Consider the following 18,166-nt stretch of genomic DNA (forward strand, 5'->3'; position numbering starts at 1 on the left):
ATTCTGTTTTCAAATACATGGAACACTGAATATTATTGGCAGCCCACAGACCCATTTTTGGCTGTTTTCTTTTGTTGAACTATATTCAACGTAAGCCAAGTAACTAGTAATTATGAAAGAAAGGAAAAAAATAGTAACTAGTCAGCATTGTTGATTAGTTGTAATTAATGAGATTAGTACTCATATCAAATCCTTGAGTACATGGTGCCTATCACTTGACAACCACTCCGCTTGCAAACGACCCACTTGAACATTACTGTTGTGTCGAATTGCCATACGAGCCTAACAAATTAGAAACAAGTGTAATGTTCACCCACTTATTCAGCAAATGAAGCAAATTATATTCGCAATCAGAGAAGTCGATCGATAATTAACAAGAACAAGTAGAATTTTTTTTCGATGGATTGAAATAAATAAGTCGTCGATTTTTCCCCTGATATTAATTAGTTAAATAGAACATGGCGGTACTCCTAGACTATATGTATAATTTCTTGTTAGCCAGTCCTTGTTCCATCAAAAAACAAACAAACAATATCAGGGTGTTTAAAATGCACTCTAATTTGGTTTTATACCAACAAATTTAGGGCTGCAATCGAACCGAGCTGCTCGCGAGCGGCTCGCAGCTCAGCTCGTTAGTGGCTCGTTCAAGCTTAGTTACAAAACTCTTTCCACTTTAAATGACTTTGCACACTAGTGAACTTGTGAATGAGAACCCAATAAGAGGTCTCGCGCGCTCGGGAAAATGTGCCGTGGCCGAAGGCAATTTGGAAAAATTGATTCGGAAATCAATTAACCGGGTGCGCGTCACGGGTTATTCGTGCGCAGGGGGGTGCAAATCCGAAATCTAACCTCGCGCACGTACTATGGTTAAGCCCATGTTTTGCTAAAAATTTTAAAAACGTATTTTTTTTTTGTTTTTTTTGGGACCAGAACAAAAAAACGTAGCGTACAAAAAAAAAATTATTGGCAGACATTCTGTTTTCAAATACATGGAACACTGAATATTATTGGCAGCCCACAGACTTATTTTTTGCTGTTTTCTTTTGTTGAACTATATTCAACGTAAGCCAAGTAACTAGTAAGTATGAAAGAAAGGAAAAAAATAGTAACTAGTCAACATTGTTGATTAGTTGTAATTAATGAGATTAGTACTCATATCAAATGCTTGAGTACATGGTGCCTATCACTTGACAATCACTCCGCTTGCAAACGACCCACTTGAACATTACTGTTGTGTCGAATTGCCATACGAGCCTAACAAATTAGAAACAAGTGTAATGTTCACCCACTTATTCAGCAAATGAAGCAAATTATATTCGAAAAAAATTCAATCAGAGAAGTCGATCGATAACAAGAACAAGTAGAATTTTTTTTCGATGGATTGAAATAAATAAGTCGTCGATATTTCCCCTGATATTAATTAGTTAAATAGAACATGGCGGTACTCCTAGACTATATGTATAATTTCTTGTTAGCCAGTCCTTGTTCCATCAAAAAACAAACAAACAATATCAGGGTGTTTAAAATGCACTCTAATTTGGTTTTATACCAACAAATTTAGGGCTGCAATCAAACCGAGCTGCTCGCGAGCGGCTCGCAGCTCAGCTCGTTAGTGGCTCGTTCAAGCTTAGTTACAAAACTCTTTTCTACTTTAAATGACTTTGCACACTAGTGAACTTGTGAATGAGAACCCAATAAGAGGTCTCGCGCGCTCGAAAAAATGTGCCGTGGCCGAAGGCAATTTGGAAAAACTGATTCGGAAACCAATTAACCGGGTGCGCGTCACGGGTTATTCGTGCGCAGGGGGTGTGCAAATCCGAGATCTAAGCCTCGCGCACGTACTATGGTTAAGCCCATGTTTTGCTAAAATTTTTAAAAACGTTTTTTTTCTTTGTTTTTTTTTGGGACCAGAACAAAAAAACGAAGCGTAAAAAAAAAAAAATTTATTGGCAGACATTCTGTTTTCAAATACATGGAACACTGAATATTATTGGCAGCCCACAGACCTATTTTTGGCTGTTTTCTTTTGTTGAACTATATTCAACGTAAGCCAAGTAACTAGTAAGGATGAAAGAAAGGAAAAAAATAGTAACTAGTCAGCATTGTTGATTAGTTGTAATTAATGAGATTAGTACTCATATCAAATGCTTGAGTACATGGTGCCTATCACTTGACAACCACTCCGCTTGCAAACGACCCACTTGAACATTACTGTTGTGTCGAATTGCCATACGAGCCTAACAAATTAGAAACAAGTGTAATGTTCACCCACTTATTCAGCAAATGAAGCAAATTATATTCGAAAAAAATTCAATCAGAGAAGTCGATCGATAACAAGAACAAGTAGAATTTTTTTTCGATGGATTGAAATAAATAAGTCGTCGATTTTTCCCCTGATATTAATTAGTTAAATAGAACATGGCGGTACTTCTAGACTATATGTATAATTTCTTGTTAGCCAGTCCTTGTTCCATCAAAAAATAAACAAACAATATCAGGGTGTTTAAAATGCACTCTAATTTGGTTTTATACCAACAAATTTAGGGCTGCAATCGAACCGAGCTGCTCGCGAGCGGCTCGCAGCTCAGCTCGTTAGTGGCTCGTTCAAGCTTGGCTCAGAAGTTAAACGAACGAGCTCGAGCCAATTTTTGGCGAGCGGCTCGGTTCGTTAGTGGCTCGTTCAAACTTGGCTCGGAAGTTAAACGAACGAGCTTGAGCCAATTTTTTTAGCTTGTTTTGTAAACGAGCCGAGCTCGAGCTAGGATAAGCTCGGCTCGAGTCGGCTCACGAGCTAAGATATATATACTTAAGTTTAGTATTTTTATTGTTATATCATAATTTGTTCTTTTCGTTTTTACTTTCTAGTCAACCAAGGGAAGCGAGAACACATGCACATCAGTACACCCACGTTCCATAGGAAAATGAAAGATATATATACATTCACAATCAAAATATTTTTGGTTGTATTAGGCCTATGCGATGATATATATACATTTTTTTGTTGGTTTGTTAAAACCCGTGAACAAGCTTGAGCTCGAGTCAAGCCAAGCTTGATCTAATTAGATAAGCTCGGCTCGAGTCGGCTCGAACTCGTGTTTGTTAAAAACTTAATAAATAAGCTTGAACATCGTAAAACTCGGCTCGTTTGCAGCCCTACCAAGAATATTATATAGTCCTACAACACTTATTGTCGTTGAAATTATGAAAGCTAAGTTTTACACGAGATTCCCTAGGGTACAAAATTTGCGTTATTTTTATTTCGCAGATCCCAAAACTTGATCTACATGCATTTAAATGATTATCTAAAGAAATTAAAAAAAAATTTGGCGTAACCTTTGCAATGTTGTGTAGGGTATAAAAGGAATAAGTTTTCTTGACCATAATTTACTACGTACAACTGTGCGTTCGAGTTAGATCCTTTTTATTTTTTCAATAAGATCATTCTATTTATATTAAAATAAAAAAATTACAAATACAATAAACAAAGAAAATAAAACAAAACAAAACAAAAGAAAACAAAAAAAAGCCACAAGAAAACATAACCGAAGTCAAACCCATCGATCAACATACTTGTGAAGAAGGATGGAGTGACCAGATTTGCATCAAACTAAAGCTCGTTCCCATCGTAGGCCAAAGTATTACCACCGAATCCGCTGCCGACGCTGCCATCTCTGCCGTTGGAGAGCTCAAAAATTCTTCGTCAAGGCCGATCGGATCTAAAACTAGAAATGATTGGCCCAATTTACCTGAAGGACTTTCCAAAACTATAAATGATAAGGCCAAAAAAAAAAAAAGCAAATAATATCCGAAAAGCACATGGGGTAGGTGGCTATTTACTTTGACGGTGATTCTTCAGAAATCTATTGTCTGATTTCGTCTTTCTAAGATCAGAAAGCACGTGGGGTAGGGGTTTTTTTTTCCAGAAAAGTTAATAGTGTTACGGGTATTTCCGGTAGTGAAAATTTTGTAAATTTTTAATTGTAATTGAGAAGTTATTAAGTGTTTTCGGTAGTGAACAGGTTATTGAAAAATGTTAAGCTGTTTGCAGAAGTGAAATAGTTGTTAATGGGTTTATGAGTAGAGTTATTGTAGCAAAAAAAAATTTGTTGACAATTTTTTTGTTACTAAAAACGAAATTGTAAAATGCTGGAATTTTTTTTTTACTTGAAACGAGATAGTAAAATGTGTTAAATTTTTAGTATTTTTTGTTAATGAAAACACTCCATAAGTTGTAGTTTGAATCTCGGTTAAATGCATAAGAGTATATGATGCCGGCCTCGTTTGATTTGTGGACTAAGAATGATGGGATTAATAGTCCATGGGCTATTTGTCCTAGATTAATTTCATCTCTAATGTCACCCAATTCCATGTTTGATTCACATGGGATTAATTATGGGATAAGGAATTATATTTTTTTTAAAAGTTTTCTTAAAACATTTTCAGAAATTTATATTAAAGAAAATAATTCTGAAAATACTTTTTGAAATCAATCTGTATATTATCGAGTTTTTTTTTTGAAAACAATCCCTTCTTTGTAAAACCTACGTAATCCCACCTCCCCCTAGAATAATATAGTACCCTCATATAGGGACAAAATTAATCCTGAGATTAATAATCCCGACAGTCATTTCGGAAACTAAACATGGAATAACTCAAGATTAGGTACAATTAATTCTATCCCAGGCAGTTAATCCGTGAATCAAATAAGGGGATTTACCTTTACATAATTACTTCTACCTTCTAAAAAGAGAATTAATCAAACAGAAAATATAAAATATAAGTGCTACCAAACATAGCCTAGTTAAAGGCCAGTTTAATTTGCTAGCTTAGATTTACAAATCTCGGGAAAAGCCATGCCGGTTGGTTGAAATCACATATCGTATTTTGTGAAATCACTAATGGAGTATTTTGTGAAATCACATATCGTAAGCTTAGTGTTGAGATTTCCAAAAAGTATCAATATTTGTTAATAGTTTCTGTTTTTTTATATAACCGGATGTCCAAGCTAGTTTAAATGCACTTCGACTAATTTCAAGATCCTGAAATTAACGATCGAAAAATTTTATATGTAAACCCAAAATGTGAAATATTTGACCTCTTGGAATTTCAAACTTGCTGACTTTTCAAAGGTGCAAGTCCTTTAATTGCCAATACAGCCAAATGTGAGAAACTTATTCAAGGCTTAGTCGTGAACAAGTTCTTTGCAGTAATAATTAATCATGACCATTCAAAAGTGCTCTAGACGGTTTAAATTTTTTTCTGAAAATAGTTGAACTCTTTTCTAGAAATTTTTTTTTAACTTCCGAACCGTCTGAAACACTTTTGGTCGACGGTCGTGAGTGATTCCGTAAACAACTATGACTCTGAGGTTAAAAATATCTTCTCTTTCTTAAAAGTCCTGTTGAACAGAGCATGCAGTCGATGTCGGCGGATTCACGATAATTGTGTAGGGTACTCATATGTATGTGTCATATCTTGGAGTATGGAGGATCAATTAACGATTATAAATTTGACACGACATACACAGTGGATGTACTGATACTTAACATTGTGACATTTCGGTTAAATAAGTTAAGATAGCTTATTTATTTTTATTTTTATTTAAATTTGTTTCATATTTTTTAGTTTTTCGTCGATTTTTTAAGAGTTATTGTTTTGTCATGACGAGAGGAATCTAAAAACTAAAAAATTGTAATCAAAATCTAATTTTTTTGAATAAAGACAAAAATAAGTCAATAAATCAATTTTTTCGTCTTTATTAAAAAAAATGAATTTCGATCATAATTTTTTACTTTTAAAATTTCTCTCGTTATGATGAAGCACTAATCCTCAAAAATTCAATGAAAAATTTAACAAATACAAAAAAAATTTGAATAAAGACAAAAAATAAGTCACCTTAACTTATTTAGCCGAAATAAGTTAAATTGTCAAATATCATTTGTCATCTTCTCTGGTCAAGTCAAATTTGGCAAGTGAAAAAAGAAAGGTGCCAATTTTTTTCTTTGGATACCTATATTTGGATGGGACACAATCCTGTTCAAAACTTTACAGTAATATAAAAAAGAAAAGAAAGATTAAATTAAAGTTAATGATGTCTTAAAGTAATAAATTGATCTGTCATATTGGTTGGGGTGGGTATTTTCAAAGGTGTCATATTTGAACATCTTGGTTAAATTGTTACATAGAGGCTTTTAAAATATTTGACACCCTAAAATTTAAGCCAAGATTTGAGATACTTTAAGCAATTCGAGTTTGAGCTTATATTTAGTTCATTAAAAGTACATTCAAGATCGTTTTATTACATGAACGAAATAAAGATTGAACAATTTGTGAAGCTTGTTAAAGTTAGGTCTCGTTCAGCTAAGAAAAATAAGTACTTAATTACTTTCCAACTATGTATTTATTTTTTAAATTAAAAGTGATGTATTATGAAAGAATGATCTGTCTTGTAAAACATCAAATAAATACTTTAAAAAAAAACCTTAGCAGAAAGAGGTCTTAATTTCAAACTAAACATGAACGTATCTAGAACTCCACGTTTATCTTATGATGTTCAATGTATTCAAGAAACTCGAGATTAGTTCAAGATCGATTTGGTTAAAGCTCGATCTTTTGAGATTATCTGCCCGGTTAGAGCTTGTTTGTGATCAACTCGTTTGATAAACAAGTCAATCTTAAATATATTTTAAAAGACATCAAATTTGTAAGCTAAACTCAAATAATTCACTCATCCTCTCATTTATCAGCCCCAGAAAATAGTTGGAGCCTGGATATAAACTTTTTGAAATCTCCTATTGTATTTGTTTATAATAGAAGAATCTTTCGATTCTTTTTTAGCTAAATTAAAATAATACGCACATGAGCAACGAAGATATTATTTATACCTGCACATTATTATTGCCTAGCACATTAAAATAATACGCACCTTAGCAACGAAAGATATTATTTATACGGTGAGTCGGTGACTATACCTGCGCATTATTATTGCCTAGCACTTCATACCACCCCCCCCCCCCCCCCCCCACACACACAATAACCCACAGACACAACCAAATAGAGAGAGAGAAAGAGAGAGAGAGAGAGAGGAGAAGAAGAAGGTCACACAATAACCCACAAACACAACCAAATAGAGAGAGAGAAAGAGAGAGAGAGAGAGAGAGAGAGAGAGAGAGGAGAAGAAGAAGGTGGAAATGGCTGTAGCTGCTGATAATGAAAAGCCCCATGCAGTGTTCATACCATTCCCAGCACAAAGCCACATGAAAGGACTGATGAAACTAGCAAAACTCCTCCACCACAGGGGCTTCTTCATCACCTTTGTCAACACTGAATTCAACCAAAACCGATTCATCAAAACCACGGGACCCGATGCTCTCTCCGCATTGCCGGATTTCCAGTTCAAAACAATCCCAGACGGGCTTCCCCCCTCTGATCCTGATGCCACCCAAGACGTAGCTTTGCTGTGCGGATCGATTCGACGGAACTTCTTAACCATGTTCCGGAACCTTCTCAAAGAACTCAACGACCGGTCCGCTAATTCCGAGAATCCGCCGGTGACGTGTATAGTCGGAGACGGTGTGATGCCGTTTACAATAACGGCAGCTCAAGAGCTTGGGATACCGGTTGCTGTTTTCTGGACTTTCCCGGCTTGTGGGTATATGGGGTTTTATCAGTATCGGGCTCTTCTCGACAAAGGCTATACACCACTTACAGGTAAAATTATTTGCCTATAACGAATATTAGAGGCAATTTTTTTTTGAGAGATATTCACGGAGTAGTGCAATCACAATTGTCCATTCGCGTAATCAATGATTGAGATTCGTTTTCAATTTTGACCGGTAAACAAATAAGTTTTACCGGTCAAAATTGATTTTCAATCGGCACCATCTAAAAACAGTTTGAACGCGCTCGATTGGGCTTCGTAACTCTCAGTTTATAGAGCCCTCTGTAAAAAAAAGATTTTCTGTTTTTTTTTTCACCGATGTAGCAGTGGAATTTCCGAAAGAAAATGATTTATTACACTGTATAGACATTTAGTTGAAAAAAAAAACGGATAAGGAATTTCCCACCAAAGTTTTCATTAGATAACTGAAGTACTCCCTCCGTCTTAATTTAATAGTCCCTCGTTCTATTCTAATCGGATATAAAACTAGTTATATCTTTAAATCGGTAATAAATTTTATATTCAATATGGATCTTTTTTGTCAGATCTCGATTAGTTCTGTAATACAATATTTTCAAAATCACATACAACATTATAAATTACAAGATATAATCAATTAAAAAATAATACAGACTTTCATAAAAGACAACTAAATTGGAACAGAGGGAGTATGTTATATATGCTTGTAGTTTATGCCTGTGAACCGATCTTAATCTCTGCAAATTTCTTGTCTGATACTATTATAAAAATTTCTCCTTCGCTGTTAAAAAAAAAATTGCTCGGAGTTTATTACCGTACAATGTTCATATAGAGATGACTACACCTCCATTATGGAGACTTATTATAATACTAGAAAATGTTGGAGAAACAGAAAATGTATTCATTATCAGAGAGACACAAACCTAATAGATAGGGAATGGAAGATGTTCTCGAGCAGTTCTTTATAAAGCAGTGCAGTGCGGTCGATTCGATCGTTCATCTTGACAATTGACGTTTCAGATCTTAACCGATTGAGCAACGGAAGGTCCCAATTTGCATGCGCTCAAATTCGATCCGAATCATCCGTATTAAATTGAATAACCGAATCGACCGCTCTGCCCCTGCCCTACAAAGACTTGCTTGGCAGCATCCCTGTAACAGAGATACTAGTGCACCAGTTCTGGACACAATCATATTTCTGCACTTTATCTCTGCACTTTGAGGCCCTACCGTAATTAATTTTGCACCAATAATGCTAGGACAACTCTAGAAAACAAATTAATAATGATAGGACAACTCTAGAAAATTTATTAGTGCAGGTCTATACAGCCCCCATTATTACTTACTATTATATTTACTATTGGAAATTTGATTTTTGAGCTGTTTTCCTTAAACACTACTCCATTACTTTTGTCGTACCTTAATCATAAAACAAACTTTTGGCAATCATGTTTATATATCCACTTCCAGTAAAATTCAAAAAATTTATTTCCACATTTAAAGTGAGCACCCATTAATTGGCTAAAGCTGATTTTTTTTTTTTTTTTCTGGTAATAACATGCAGATGCGAGCCAGCAAACAAATGAGTATTTGGAAACAGAAATAGACTGGATTCCTGGAATGAAAAACATCCGCCTAAAGGATCTTCCGACCTTTTTCCGAACAACTGACGCATTAAACGATGACATATTCTATTTAGCCATGGAATCAGCACATAAAGCTTTGGAAGCTTCAGCGTGCGCTATCCAAACTTTTGATGCATTGGAACCGGATGTGTTGGATGCCCTCCGTTCGATGTTTTCCCATGTTTACACCATTGGCCCTCTCCAGTTTCTTCTCAACAATGTGAAAGATGAAGAAAAAGACCAGCTGGATTCTCTTGGATACAGTTTGTGGAAAGAAGAACTGGGGTGTCTCCAATGGCTTGATTCCAAAGAACCTGAGTCTGTCGTCTACGTTAATTTTGGTAGCGTCACAGTCATGTCGCAGCAGCAGCTGGTATGAGATTACATCCTTTCCATCCTTAATTTTAGCCCAAGAAGTCATAGCTCAATAAATTATACTAAAAAGTTATACTAACTGTACGTAAGAGCATCATTGAAAACTAGAATTCCCTAAAGCATTAATCAAGCAAAGTTAGATCTGTATTCAAGAACTGAAAGCTCATCAATAGATTAAAATGTTGTGACCCATTTGAAACTCAAGTGCACTTATGAAAAGTAATACTAACTGTAAGAGCATCATTGAAAACTAGAATTCCCTAAAAGCATTCACGAAATGGAACAGTGAGGAGTGGAAAATATGGGAAATGCTACAATACACACATCTTATTTGGGTGTGTATCATATGCATCCCCAAAATGTTATGATTCATAGAAAAAAATGTTACAAAACATATTGCAAAAAAGTTACGATTTCAGTATAAAAGTTACGAATTGTATTGCAAAAAATTTACGATTTCTTAGTATAAAAGTTATGAGATGGATCAAATGTTATGAATCGTATTGCTCAAAAGTTATGAATTCTAGAACAAAAGTTACGAAACATACTAAAATGTTATGAATGAATCATACAATAGGTGCATATGGTACACATTTTTAAGACGTGTGTATTGTAAATTTTTCCAGAAAATATATACGGACGCCACGCTAGGATATATGGTAAGATGATGGTAACATCCTCAAAAGAAGAAATCCACCTCAAACGAACTTTTGGAATAGCAAACCACCAAAAGGGTAATATCATAAGATTAAACTAATAAAAACAAAAAGGGGATCTGTATATATATATATATATATGATAAAAGGGTGCCTGAAAATAGTCTAGGCACATATGGGCAAACTTGAACCGCTGACTTCTATATTAATCCATTAAACTAAACTAATTTTAGTTGTATTTTACGAATTTGACCCCGTGATTTCTTATGAAATTGTCCAGGTATGAAGCAACCCCACTAAAATTATCAATTTGCCCTTAATTCCTTTAGTTTGACACTAGAATTTTGCTAATTTGCCCGCCCTTTAGATTTTTGCAAACTCCTATATATACAAATATTCAGTTATTGACTGGCAAATAGTTAATATAATCAAGAACGTTTCTATATTGACTTCACTGTCCCAGATTCCTAGCTCCTCCCCTGAAATTAAATAGCCACCTTTAAGTTTATTAGATTACTTAGGTACATGTACTAAAGTTATCTCCATCAGGTTGAGTTTGCTTGGGGTCTTGCAAATAGCAACCACTACTTCTTATGGATAATTAGGCCTGATCTGGTCACCGGCGAGTTGGCAATGCTGCCACCTGAATTTGTAACAAGCACAAAAGAAAAAGGTCTTATAGCAGGGTGGTGCCCCCAAGAGGAAGTCTTAAACCACCCATCCGTTGGAGGGTTCTTAACACACAGCGGGTGGAACTCAACTATCGAGAGCTTGTCTTCAGGGGTGCCCATGATGTGTTGGCCGTTTTTCGGGGATCAGCAGACGATCTGCAGATATGCTTGCAATGAATGGGAAGTTGGAATGGAGATCGATAACGATGTGAAGAGGGAGGAGATACAGATACGTGTGAGGGACCTAATGGGGGGAGACAAGGGGAAGAGAATGAAGAAGGCGGCTATGGAGTGGAAGGAACTGGCAGAGAAGGCTACGGGTCCACATGGATCGTCTTCTTTGAATTTGGAGAAATTGGTGAATGTGTTGCTGTCAAAAACCTAGATGTTACAAGTTAAAAGCCGTGTTGATCAAATGTTTTGAGGCGGGTTTGGTTTGGGTTATGAATTGCTCTCAATTTTTTGTAACACATTCGTTATGATCAAGCTTGAGCCTCGATCTTGCTTTGTTTCTGTTTTGATCTTTTCTTTTCAATAAAAGTTTATGTCAACATTGGATGGAAATTGAACTACTCACTCAAATTCACCAACACAAAAGATTTCAAGAACTTAGGATGTTATGAATCACAGAAAACACAAAAGAGAAAATAAAGCAAACACCAGATATATGAGGTTCGGAAACATGCCTATTCTGTGTGAGTCATACCAGTATGAATCAATGGAACAAACCCACAAGTTCTTTTATAACCCTAAGAAACGCATTAGGGCTTATAAAAAGTTCCCATTCGGATGGTAACTCCTGCAGGCTCCCATTTCTGATCCTCTTCGCGGACGTCCGAACAGCCTTCTGCTTCATCCACGCGGAAGCAGCTGCATGCGAGCACAAAATCTTGGCTTCACGCCCCAGCAAGAGCATCCGCATTGAACACTTTGTGAGTTTGTGTATACAAAAGGGGATGAAAATGTGTCTTGATAATTTGTGCTAAGGGTTTGTTATTAGGATAAAACTGATCATTCTGTATGAAAATCATTTAAATGATACTGTCTCTATAGTGAAAACTCAAGGTTCTTTTATGGGATGCTGGTGCTCTGAATCTCGATGGGATCCGCAATAGTGTCTGATAAAATGCGTGATTGTGTCATTGCCAAACCAAACTCTTGCGGCTGCCATGAGCTTAACATTGAAACAAACAGATGCCCTTGCGGCCAGCTTGGTCTCTCAGCATTATGAGCGAGCAGCATGACCAGAGACACACACCCTTTTGGCCCCGAGTACCTAGCTATGATACCATATTACACATTCTTAGATTGAGCAGGCCATAAAATTGGAAATCACAGGCCTATTTCTCTGGGATGACCCCACATCCCAAATATGGAGTCCAATAGGTACTTAGTGTGGTTTTCTTTGTAATCATCTGGGAAATCTTTAAGAGACATACATATAGCATTGCTGAAAGAAATTGATAACACAATTTAAAAGTGCAAGTATGCACAAATAACTTTAAGCTCCCAATCAGATTACAGTATGTACTTTTACAACACCAAGCTTCACCTAACAATAGCAAAACAAAAGCTTCTTCACTGCTTACACTGAATTCATACTATGCCAAAGTCGGCCGGCCAATATGCAAGAAAATAGACTTTGAATCTATGTCAGAATTCCAAAACTAAAAACATTAGCGAAAAGCAAAAAGGATTTAGACGAGAACCTGTTCTTTCTTTCCGTGCTTGTTTGGAGATCTGAAAGGGTAAGGCTCGGCATCAACCAGCATCTTAACCACGTCCTTCATGCTAGGGCGAAGATTGGGAAGCTTGGTGGTGCAAAGAATCGCGATCTTCAATACCTTTATCATGCCATCTCGGATACTGTCAGATACGATCTTGTTGTCAAGTACTTTCAGGACATCTTTGAGATTATAGAGATGTGTTGAAACCCAATAAACCAAATCCTTTCCTTCTCCGTACTCATGCTCTATTGGCCTTCTACCAGTAACTAATTCAAGTAGTACAACACCGAAACTGTATACATCGCTCTTTTCGGTGACATTCAGAGTATATGCCAGCTCTGAAGAGGAAAATCGATGCCCACATAACAAAAAGAAAAGGTCAGAAGATTCGCAGCTTGAGTGAAGAAAACTCGTAGGATGTACGAATAGAGATGTAGAAAGGCATTATCATCACAGGAGAAAAAAGAGCAAGTCCTTATTAGTTTGCTGATAGTTATGAATCATTTTTCCTCATGGCATGTCTTTGGATTGATGGGAATCTAAGGAAAAAACAAAATTCAGGGTGGATGATTTGATTGCAAAATTATTGAAATAAAGTAGGAACAAATTCAAAAGGTTGCAAAATACTAAAATAAAGAACTGCTTCTATAAAACAAACTGATATACCAGTCCAATAGGCAAAAAAGAGAAGAAGAAGAAGAAGAAGAAGATGCTTTCCTAAATCTAATCACTCTCCAGTCAAAGCAAAGCTTCAACAAATTTCCAAATAGTTTTCAATAGGCGAATACTGAAATAAAACAAAAACTCATGTTGGCTCTGAAGAAATCACATTTAAGAAACTCACCAGGGGCGATGTAACCATGAGTACCGGCAAAACAGCTGGTTTCAGATCCCCCATGGGAGTAGAACCCTTCTGCAATCTTTGCGACCCCAAAATCAGCAATTTTTGGTTCGTAATCCTCATCTAACAATATATTAGTTGATTTGATGTCCCTGTGAATAATAGGAAGGGAACAGTCGTGATGCAAATACGCAAGTCCTTTTGCAGCTCCTAGAGCAATTCTGTACCGTTTATACCAATCCAACTCCACTTCCCCACCCTTGATTTCTCGATGAAGTGCTTGAAAAACATTGCCATTTTCCATATACTCAAACACCAAGAAACTTGAGCCTCCTTTCAGTAAACATGCATAAAGCTTCAATACATTTTTGTGCCTTATCTTTCCCAAAATATTCATTTCTGTTGCCGAAACCTTCACCGCATTCCCTTTCCATAGTTTCTTCACTGCCACCGTGCCAACTCCTTTCTTCAAATCTAATCGGTAAACTTTTCCCGTACCTCCACTTCCAATCAAGTTTTCCTCATCCAAATTGCATATCTCTTCCGCATCCAATTCCACCGGATGGAAAGACTCAAGATTCCACTTGGGATTCGTTTCCTTATCCCATCTTAGATCATTTTCCATGTCATTCGCTTCACTGTGCTTGAAGTTCCAGTAATTCACTAGCAATAAACCGCCCAAAATAACAACTAAGGTGGCCAATATAATGCAGAAAATAACCCGTTTATTCCCAATGAATCTTTTGTGTAGACTATTACCACTACAAACAGCCAACCCCGAACTAGGATCAGTTTCAGAACTTCCATCAATACATAGCCCCTTGTTTCCAACAAATGCTTGGTCGCCTCCCATGGAGAGAAGAAAGACTGGAATTTTTCCTGTCAACTGATTTTTCGACAAGTCAATCGAACTCAACTTCAACATCTGTAAATTTTCCGGAATTGAACCTTTAAGTTCGTTTCTAGAAAGATTCAGAGAATTCAGCGAGTTGATCTGTGATATTGCATTGGGTATAATACCACTTAGAGAATTAACAGCAAGGTTTAAGTCCACAAGTCTAGCACATTGCCTCAATTCTGCTGGGATTTGTCCAGCAAATGAATTCTCTTCCAAATGCAAAGATGATAACTGCTTCAGAGAGCCAATTTCTGCTGGTATTTCTCCAGAGAACTCATTGTTATTTAACTGCAGCCTTTCCAATTGTGTCAATTTGCCAAGTTCCGCTGGAAGCTCACCTGAAAACCTATTGTTAGTCAAAACCAACTCATTCAAGCTAGTGGAAATCCCAATATTGGGAGAAATCCCACCAGTGAATCCATTATCGCTGAAATCTATCATTTTTGCACTAGGAAGTGCCCATAACCCATCTGGGATTTCCCCAGAAAGGTTGTTCTGATTAATCCTCAACCTCTCCAAAGATTTGCACCTACCATAATTATCTGCCAACTCCCCAGAAAATTTGTTTTCTAATGCAAGCAAAAACTGCAAATTCCCAGTTTCGCACAAGAATTTTGGAAAGCCCCCGGAAAATTGATTCTCTGATATGTCTATAGTATTTAAAGGAGAGAACCGACCGAGATTCTCAGGAAACTGTCCTGTGAACCTGTTTCTGTAGATCGAAAACGATTTGAGATGGCGCAAATCTCCAAATCCCATAGGGAGTTCGCCAGAGAAGTCATTCTCGTACAGTTGAAAGACTGTCAAAAGCTTCAGATTTCCGATCTCTTGTGGTAATTTTCCGAACATCTGATTCACAGAAATATCGATTTCTTGCAAAAGGGATAGGTCTGCTACCTCAACCGGGAGTTCTCCCGTCAAATTATTTTGAAACAGCTCAATTTTCCATAGGTTACGTAGTTTGGCTATCGATTTTGGGAAATTACCAGAAATATTGTTCGTAGAAATATCCAAAGTCCCCAATGCGCTCAGCTCAAAAATAGATTCAGGGATTTCGCCTCTCAAATTCGAACCGGCGAGGAAAAGCCAAGTTAAGTTCTTCAAATTTCCAAGACTCCTGGGAATTTCACCCTCATCATAGTCATTATCCCCAAGGCCTAAAGAAACCAACTGAGTTAAATTCACCACCCAATTTGGGAATCCACCGGAAAAGTAGTTTACCGAAATATCAAGAATCTCCAAGTTTCTCAGACCAGATAAATCAGGCAGGAAACCATTCATATTGTTCCCGGTGAGATTCAAAACTCTAAGATTGGTGCAGTTGCTCAATTCCCACGGGATTTCCCCGGAAATCGAATTCGAAGGTAGCACAAGAGATTGGAGGCTTTGGAGCATGGAAATGGAGGGAGATAATGAACCGGAGAGGGACTTGTTGTCCAGGGAAATTTCAGTGACTAGACCCGTGTTTGGATCGCAAGAAACTCCGAAAAAGCCACACGGAGAATCTGAATCTTTTCCCCAGGAATCCAAGTAATTCAAGGGGTCTTCTAGCTGGTTTTTGAAATCAAGAAGGGCTTCAGTTTCAGCCTTCAGGGGTATTGAAGGGTGAAAAAGGGAAAAGAAAACCGTTAAAGTAGTTAGGATTTGGAGGGAAAAGAGAGGCGGGTTTTTGGCCATGGCGTGAATTGGGAGGGGCAAAAGGGTCATTTGACTGCAGAAAAGGTTTTGGATCACATACCAAGCACCATCATTGGAACAGCTGAAAACAAACATTTAAAACTAAATCAATCATTACCCCACATAATCAAAGTTAATTAATTAGTAGTAAGATGATCTTAAACAAACACACACAGAGAGAAAACATCATGAATTCGCTTTTAGCTGTGGATTATAATACTAAAGAGCGGTTTGTCTCTTTCAAGCAACTCATGAGTAGTTTCACCAGATTTCTTGATTCCCCCGTTTGGTGTCCGAGATAAGGCAGTAAAGAAAATAAGAGAACAAGACCCAGTTTTTTTTAAAGAACATATCTCAGTGTGCTCGGACTAACTTACAAATTACATGCGCCTCAACTAATCTCCGGACCAATCTCGACGTCTACAGCCCGTTTAAAGCTCAAAAAAGTCTCTGTCGATTGGTCTTGTAAGAGTTGATAGCACATCTTAGGTTTCGAACCTAAGACCTAAGAGAAGCAAACCTTGAAGTCTCGTACCTTGGCCGCTAGGCCAACCCAATCCATAGAAAAGAGACACAAATCGAAATCTTTGTTACTACTCCCTCCATCCAGATTTAATAGTCCCTCGTTCAATTCTAACCGGATATAAAATAAGTTATATTTTTAAATTTGTAATGAATTTTATATCCAATATATCCAATATGGATTTTGTTTGAAAGATCTCGATTAGTTCTATAAGACAATATTTTCATAATTACATAAAATATTATAAATTACAATATATAATCGATTGAAATTGACACAAATTCCCAAAAATAACTATTAAATCCAAACGGATGGAATATTTGAGAGTCAAAAAGAAATACGGTAAAGTCCCTCAGAAATTGCAATTGCAATTAACAAAGCAGAAAGTGTAGAGAACAAACAAGGGGTAGCTCAAGTGGTAAGTTGCTCCCTTATCACGACAAGGTCCTGTTTCTTGCATGTAAGAACACCTATTGTCTAAATGGACAAACGGGCCAAATCCTAAAAAAACACAGATTTCAAGGTAAGCCATTCTCCTTATATACATCAACTAAAAGTCCATTTAGCGATCCTAGTTCAAATCTCTTGTAACGGCCCGTTTCTCCATGTACGCACACCTATTATCTAAACGGCAAAAATTCCAAAAAAAAAACAATTTTGAGTTAAGTTATTCTTCTCACATACATCAACTAAAAGTTCATTTAGCGGAACAACTAGTCTAAAGTTCTTAAGCTATAGACAAACATTTTAGGGGAAACCCATCCTAATTTAATAAACAAAGCAGAACCCAACATGAGTCCTGATTGTTAACGAACGCAAATCACAATCAAGAAAGTTAAGTAGCAAATTAACCAGAAAAGCAGAGTTGATGAGATAACAGAAAGTTGGTATAACTTTTTGTGGCTCAGAATCCTCGTACACCATCAAACACCATCCCAACTTTTAGATCTCACTCTAGATGTGTGCGTATACATAAACATGCACGTATAGAATTTCACCAGTAATCTGAAGAGGAGAGAGAGAATCTTACCTCGAAAATGAGGGATGTTGGAAATCTGAAGCTCACCACTTTGAAACTATGGATTTATCACAAAACCCAGAAGCAGGAGCTGCTTCTTCTGATCATATATATCTGTATTTAGTTTATGAAATTGAATTAGGAGTACCCTTCTTCTTCTTTCTTCTTCTAATGATGTGGATTTCCGTGGAAACAGAGGAGATGAGACTATGAGCTGGAGTGAGTGAGCTTAGAAAAAGAAAGGTTTTTAACGTGTGAGTCTCTCTGTGGTTTATAGGGACTACTGAATATTGTATTTTTGGTAGTTTATTCCATATGATTAATGAGGAATAAATCTGTGCATGCTTACAGATAAAAACAAACAGAGATGGGTTTGGTTCAATAACCCCACACGCATCTTTAAACAGGATATCGATTACAATTGGCCGGGTCCAATTCCGTGAGTCAGGACGTACGATTTTTTTATGAATGTCCTAGTCCCGGTATAGACGACCTACTTTTGATTAAAAGGGAACT

At 36.7% G+C, this 18,166-nt stretch overlaps 2 protein-coding genes across 2 annotated transcripts; one reads left to right on the forward strand and one right to left on the reverse strand.

The window, feature by feature from the left end:
• The first annotated feature begins 6,975 nt into the window (after positions 1-6,975).
• Positions 6,976-11,530, forward strand: LOC131311502 (7-deoxyloganetin glucosyltransferase-like). Its single transcript, XM_058338996.1, has 3 exons — positions 6,976-7,710; positions 9,204-9,637; positions 10,845-11,530. The coding sequence occupies exons 1-3, from the start codon at positions 7,191-7,193 to the stop codon at positions 11,349-11,351; spliced, it is 1,461 nt and encodes a 486-aa protein (XP_058194979.1). The 5' UTR covers positions 6,976-7,190; the 3' UTR covers positions 11,352-11,530.
• A 908-nt stretch (positions 11,531-12,438) lies between these two features.
• On the reverse strand, positions 12,439-17,957 carry LOC131311972 (receptor protein-tyrosine kinase CEPR2). The gene is made up of 3 exons (XM_058339644.1): positions 17,663-17,957; positions 13,538-16,191; positions 12,439-13,031 (listed from the first exon to the last, which is right to left on the reverse strand). Exons 2-3 carry the CDS (start codon positions 16,137-16,139, stop codon positions 12,664-12,666), a joined length of 2,970 nt encoding a protein of 989 aa, XP_058195627.1. The 5' UTR covers positions 16,140-16,191; positions 17,663-17,957; the 3' UTR covers positions 12,439-12,663.
• Positions 17,958-18,166: the final 209 nt, after the last annotated feature.

The sequence above is a fragment of the Rhododendron vialii genome, chromosome 12a, assembly GCF_030253575.1.
Source record: "Rhododendron vialii isolate Sample 1 chromosome 12a, ASM3025357v1".
NCBI classification, from domain to species: Eukaryota; Viridiplantae; Streptophyta; class Magnoliopsida; order Ericales; family Ericaceae; genus Rhododendron; species Rhododendron vialii.

Coding starts and splice junctions, on each gene's coding strand:
- LOC131311972 (XM_058339644.1), bottom strand. CDS start 16,139: ATGACCCTTTTGCCCCTCCCAATTCACGCCATGGCCAAAAACCCGCCT. Junction 13,032..13,537: donor TCATGGTTACATCGCCCCTG/GTGAGTTTCTTA, acceptor TTTCCTCTTCAG/AGCTGGCATATACTCTGAAT.
- LOC131311502 (XM_058338996.1), top strand. CDS start 7,191: ATGGCTGTAGCTGCTGATAATGAAAAGCCCCATGCAGTGTTCATACCA. Junction 7,711..9,203: donor AGGCTATACACCACTTACAG/GTAAAATTATTT, acceptor AATAACATGCAG/ATGCGAGCCAGCAAACAAAT. Junction 9,638..10,844: donor TCATGTCGCAGCAGCAGCTG/GTATGAGATTAC, acceptor TATCTCCATCAG/GTTGAGTTTGCTTGGGGTCT.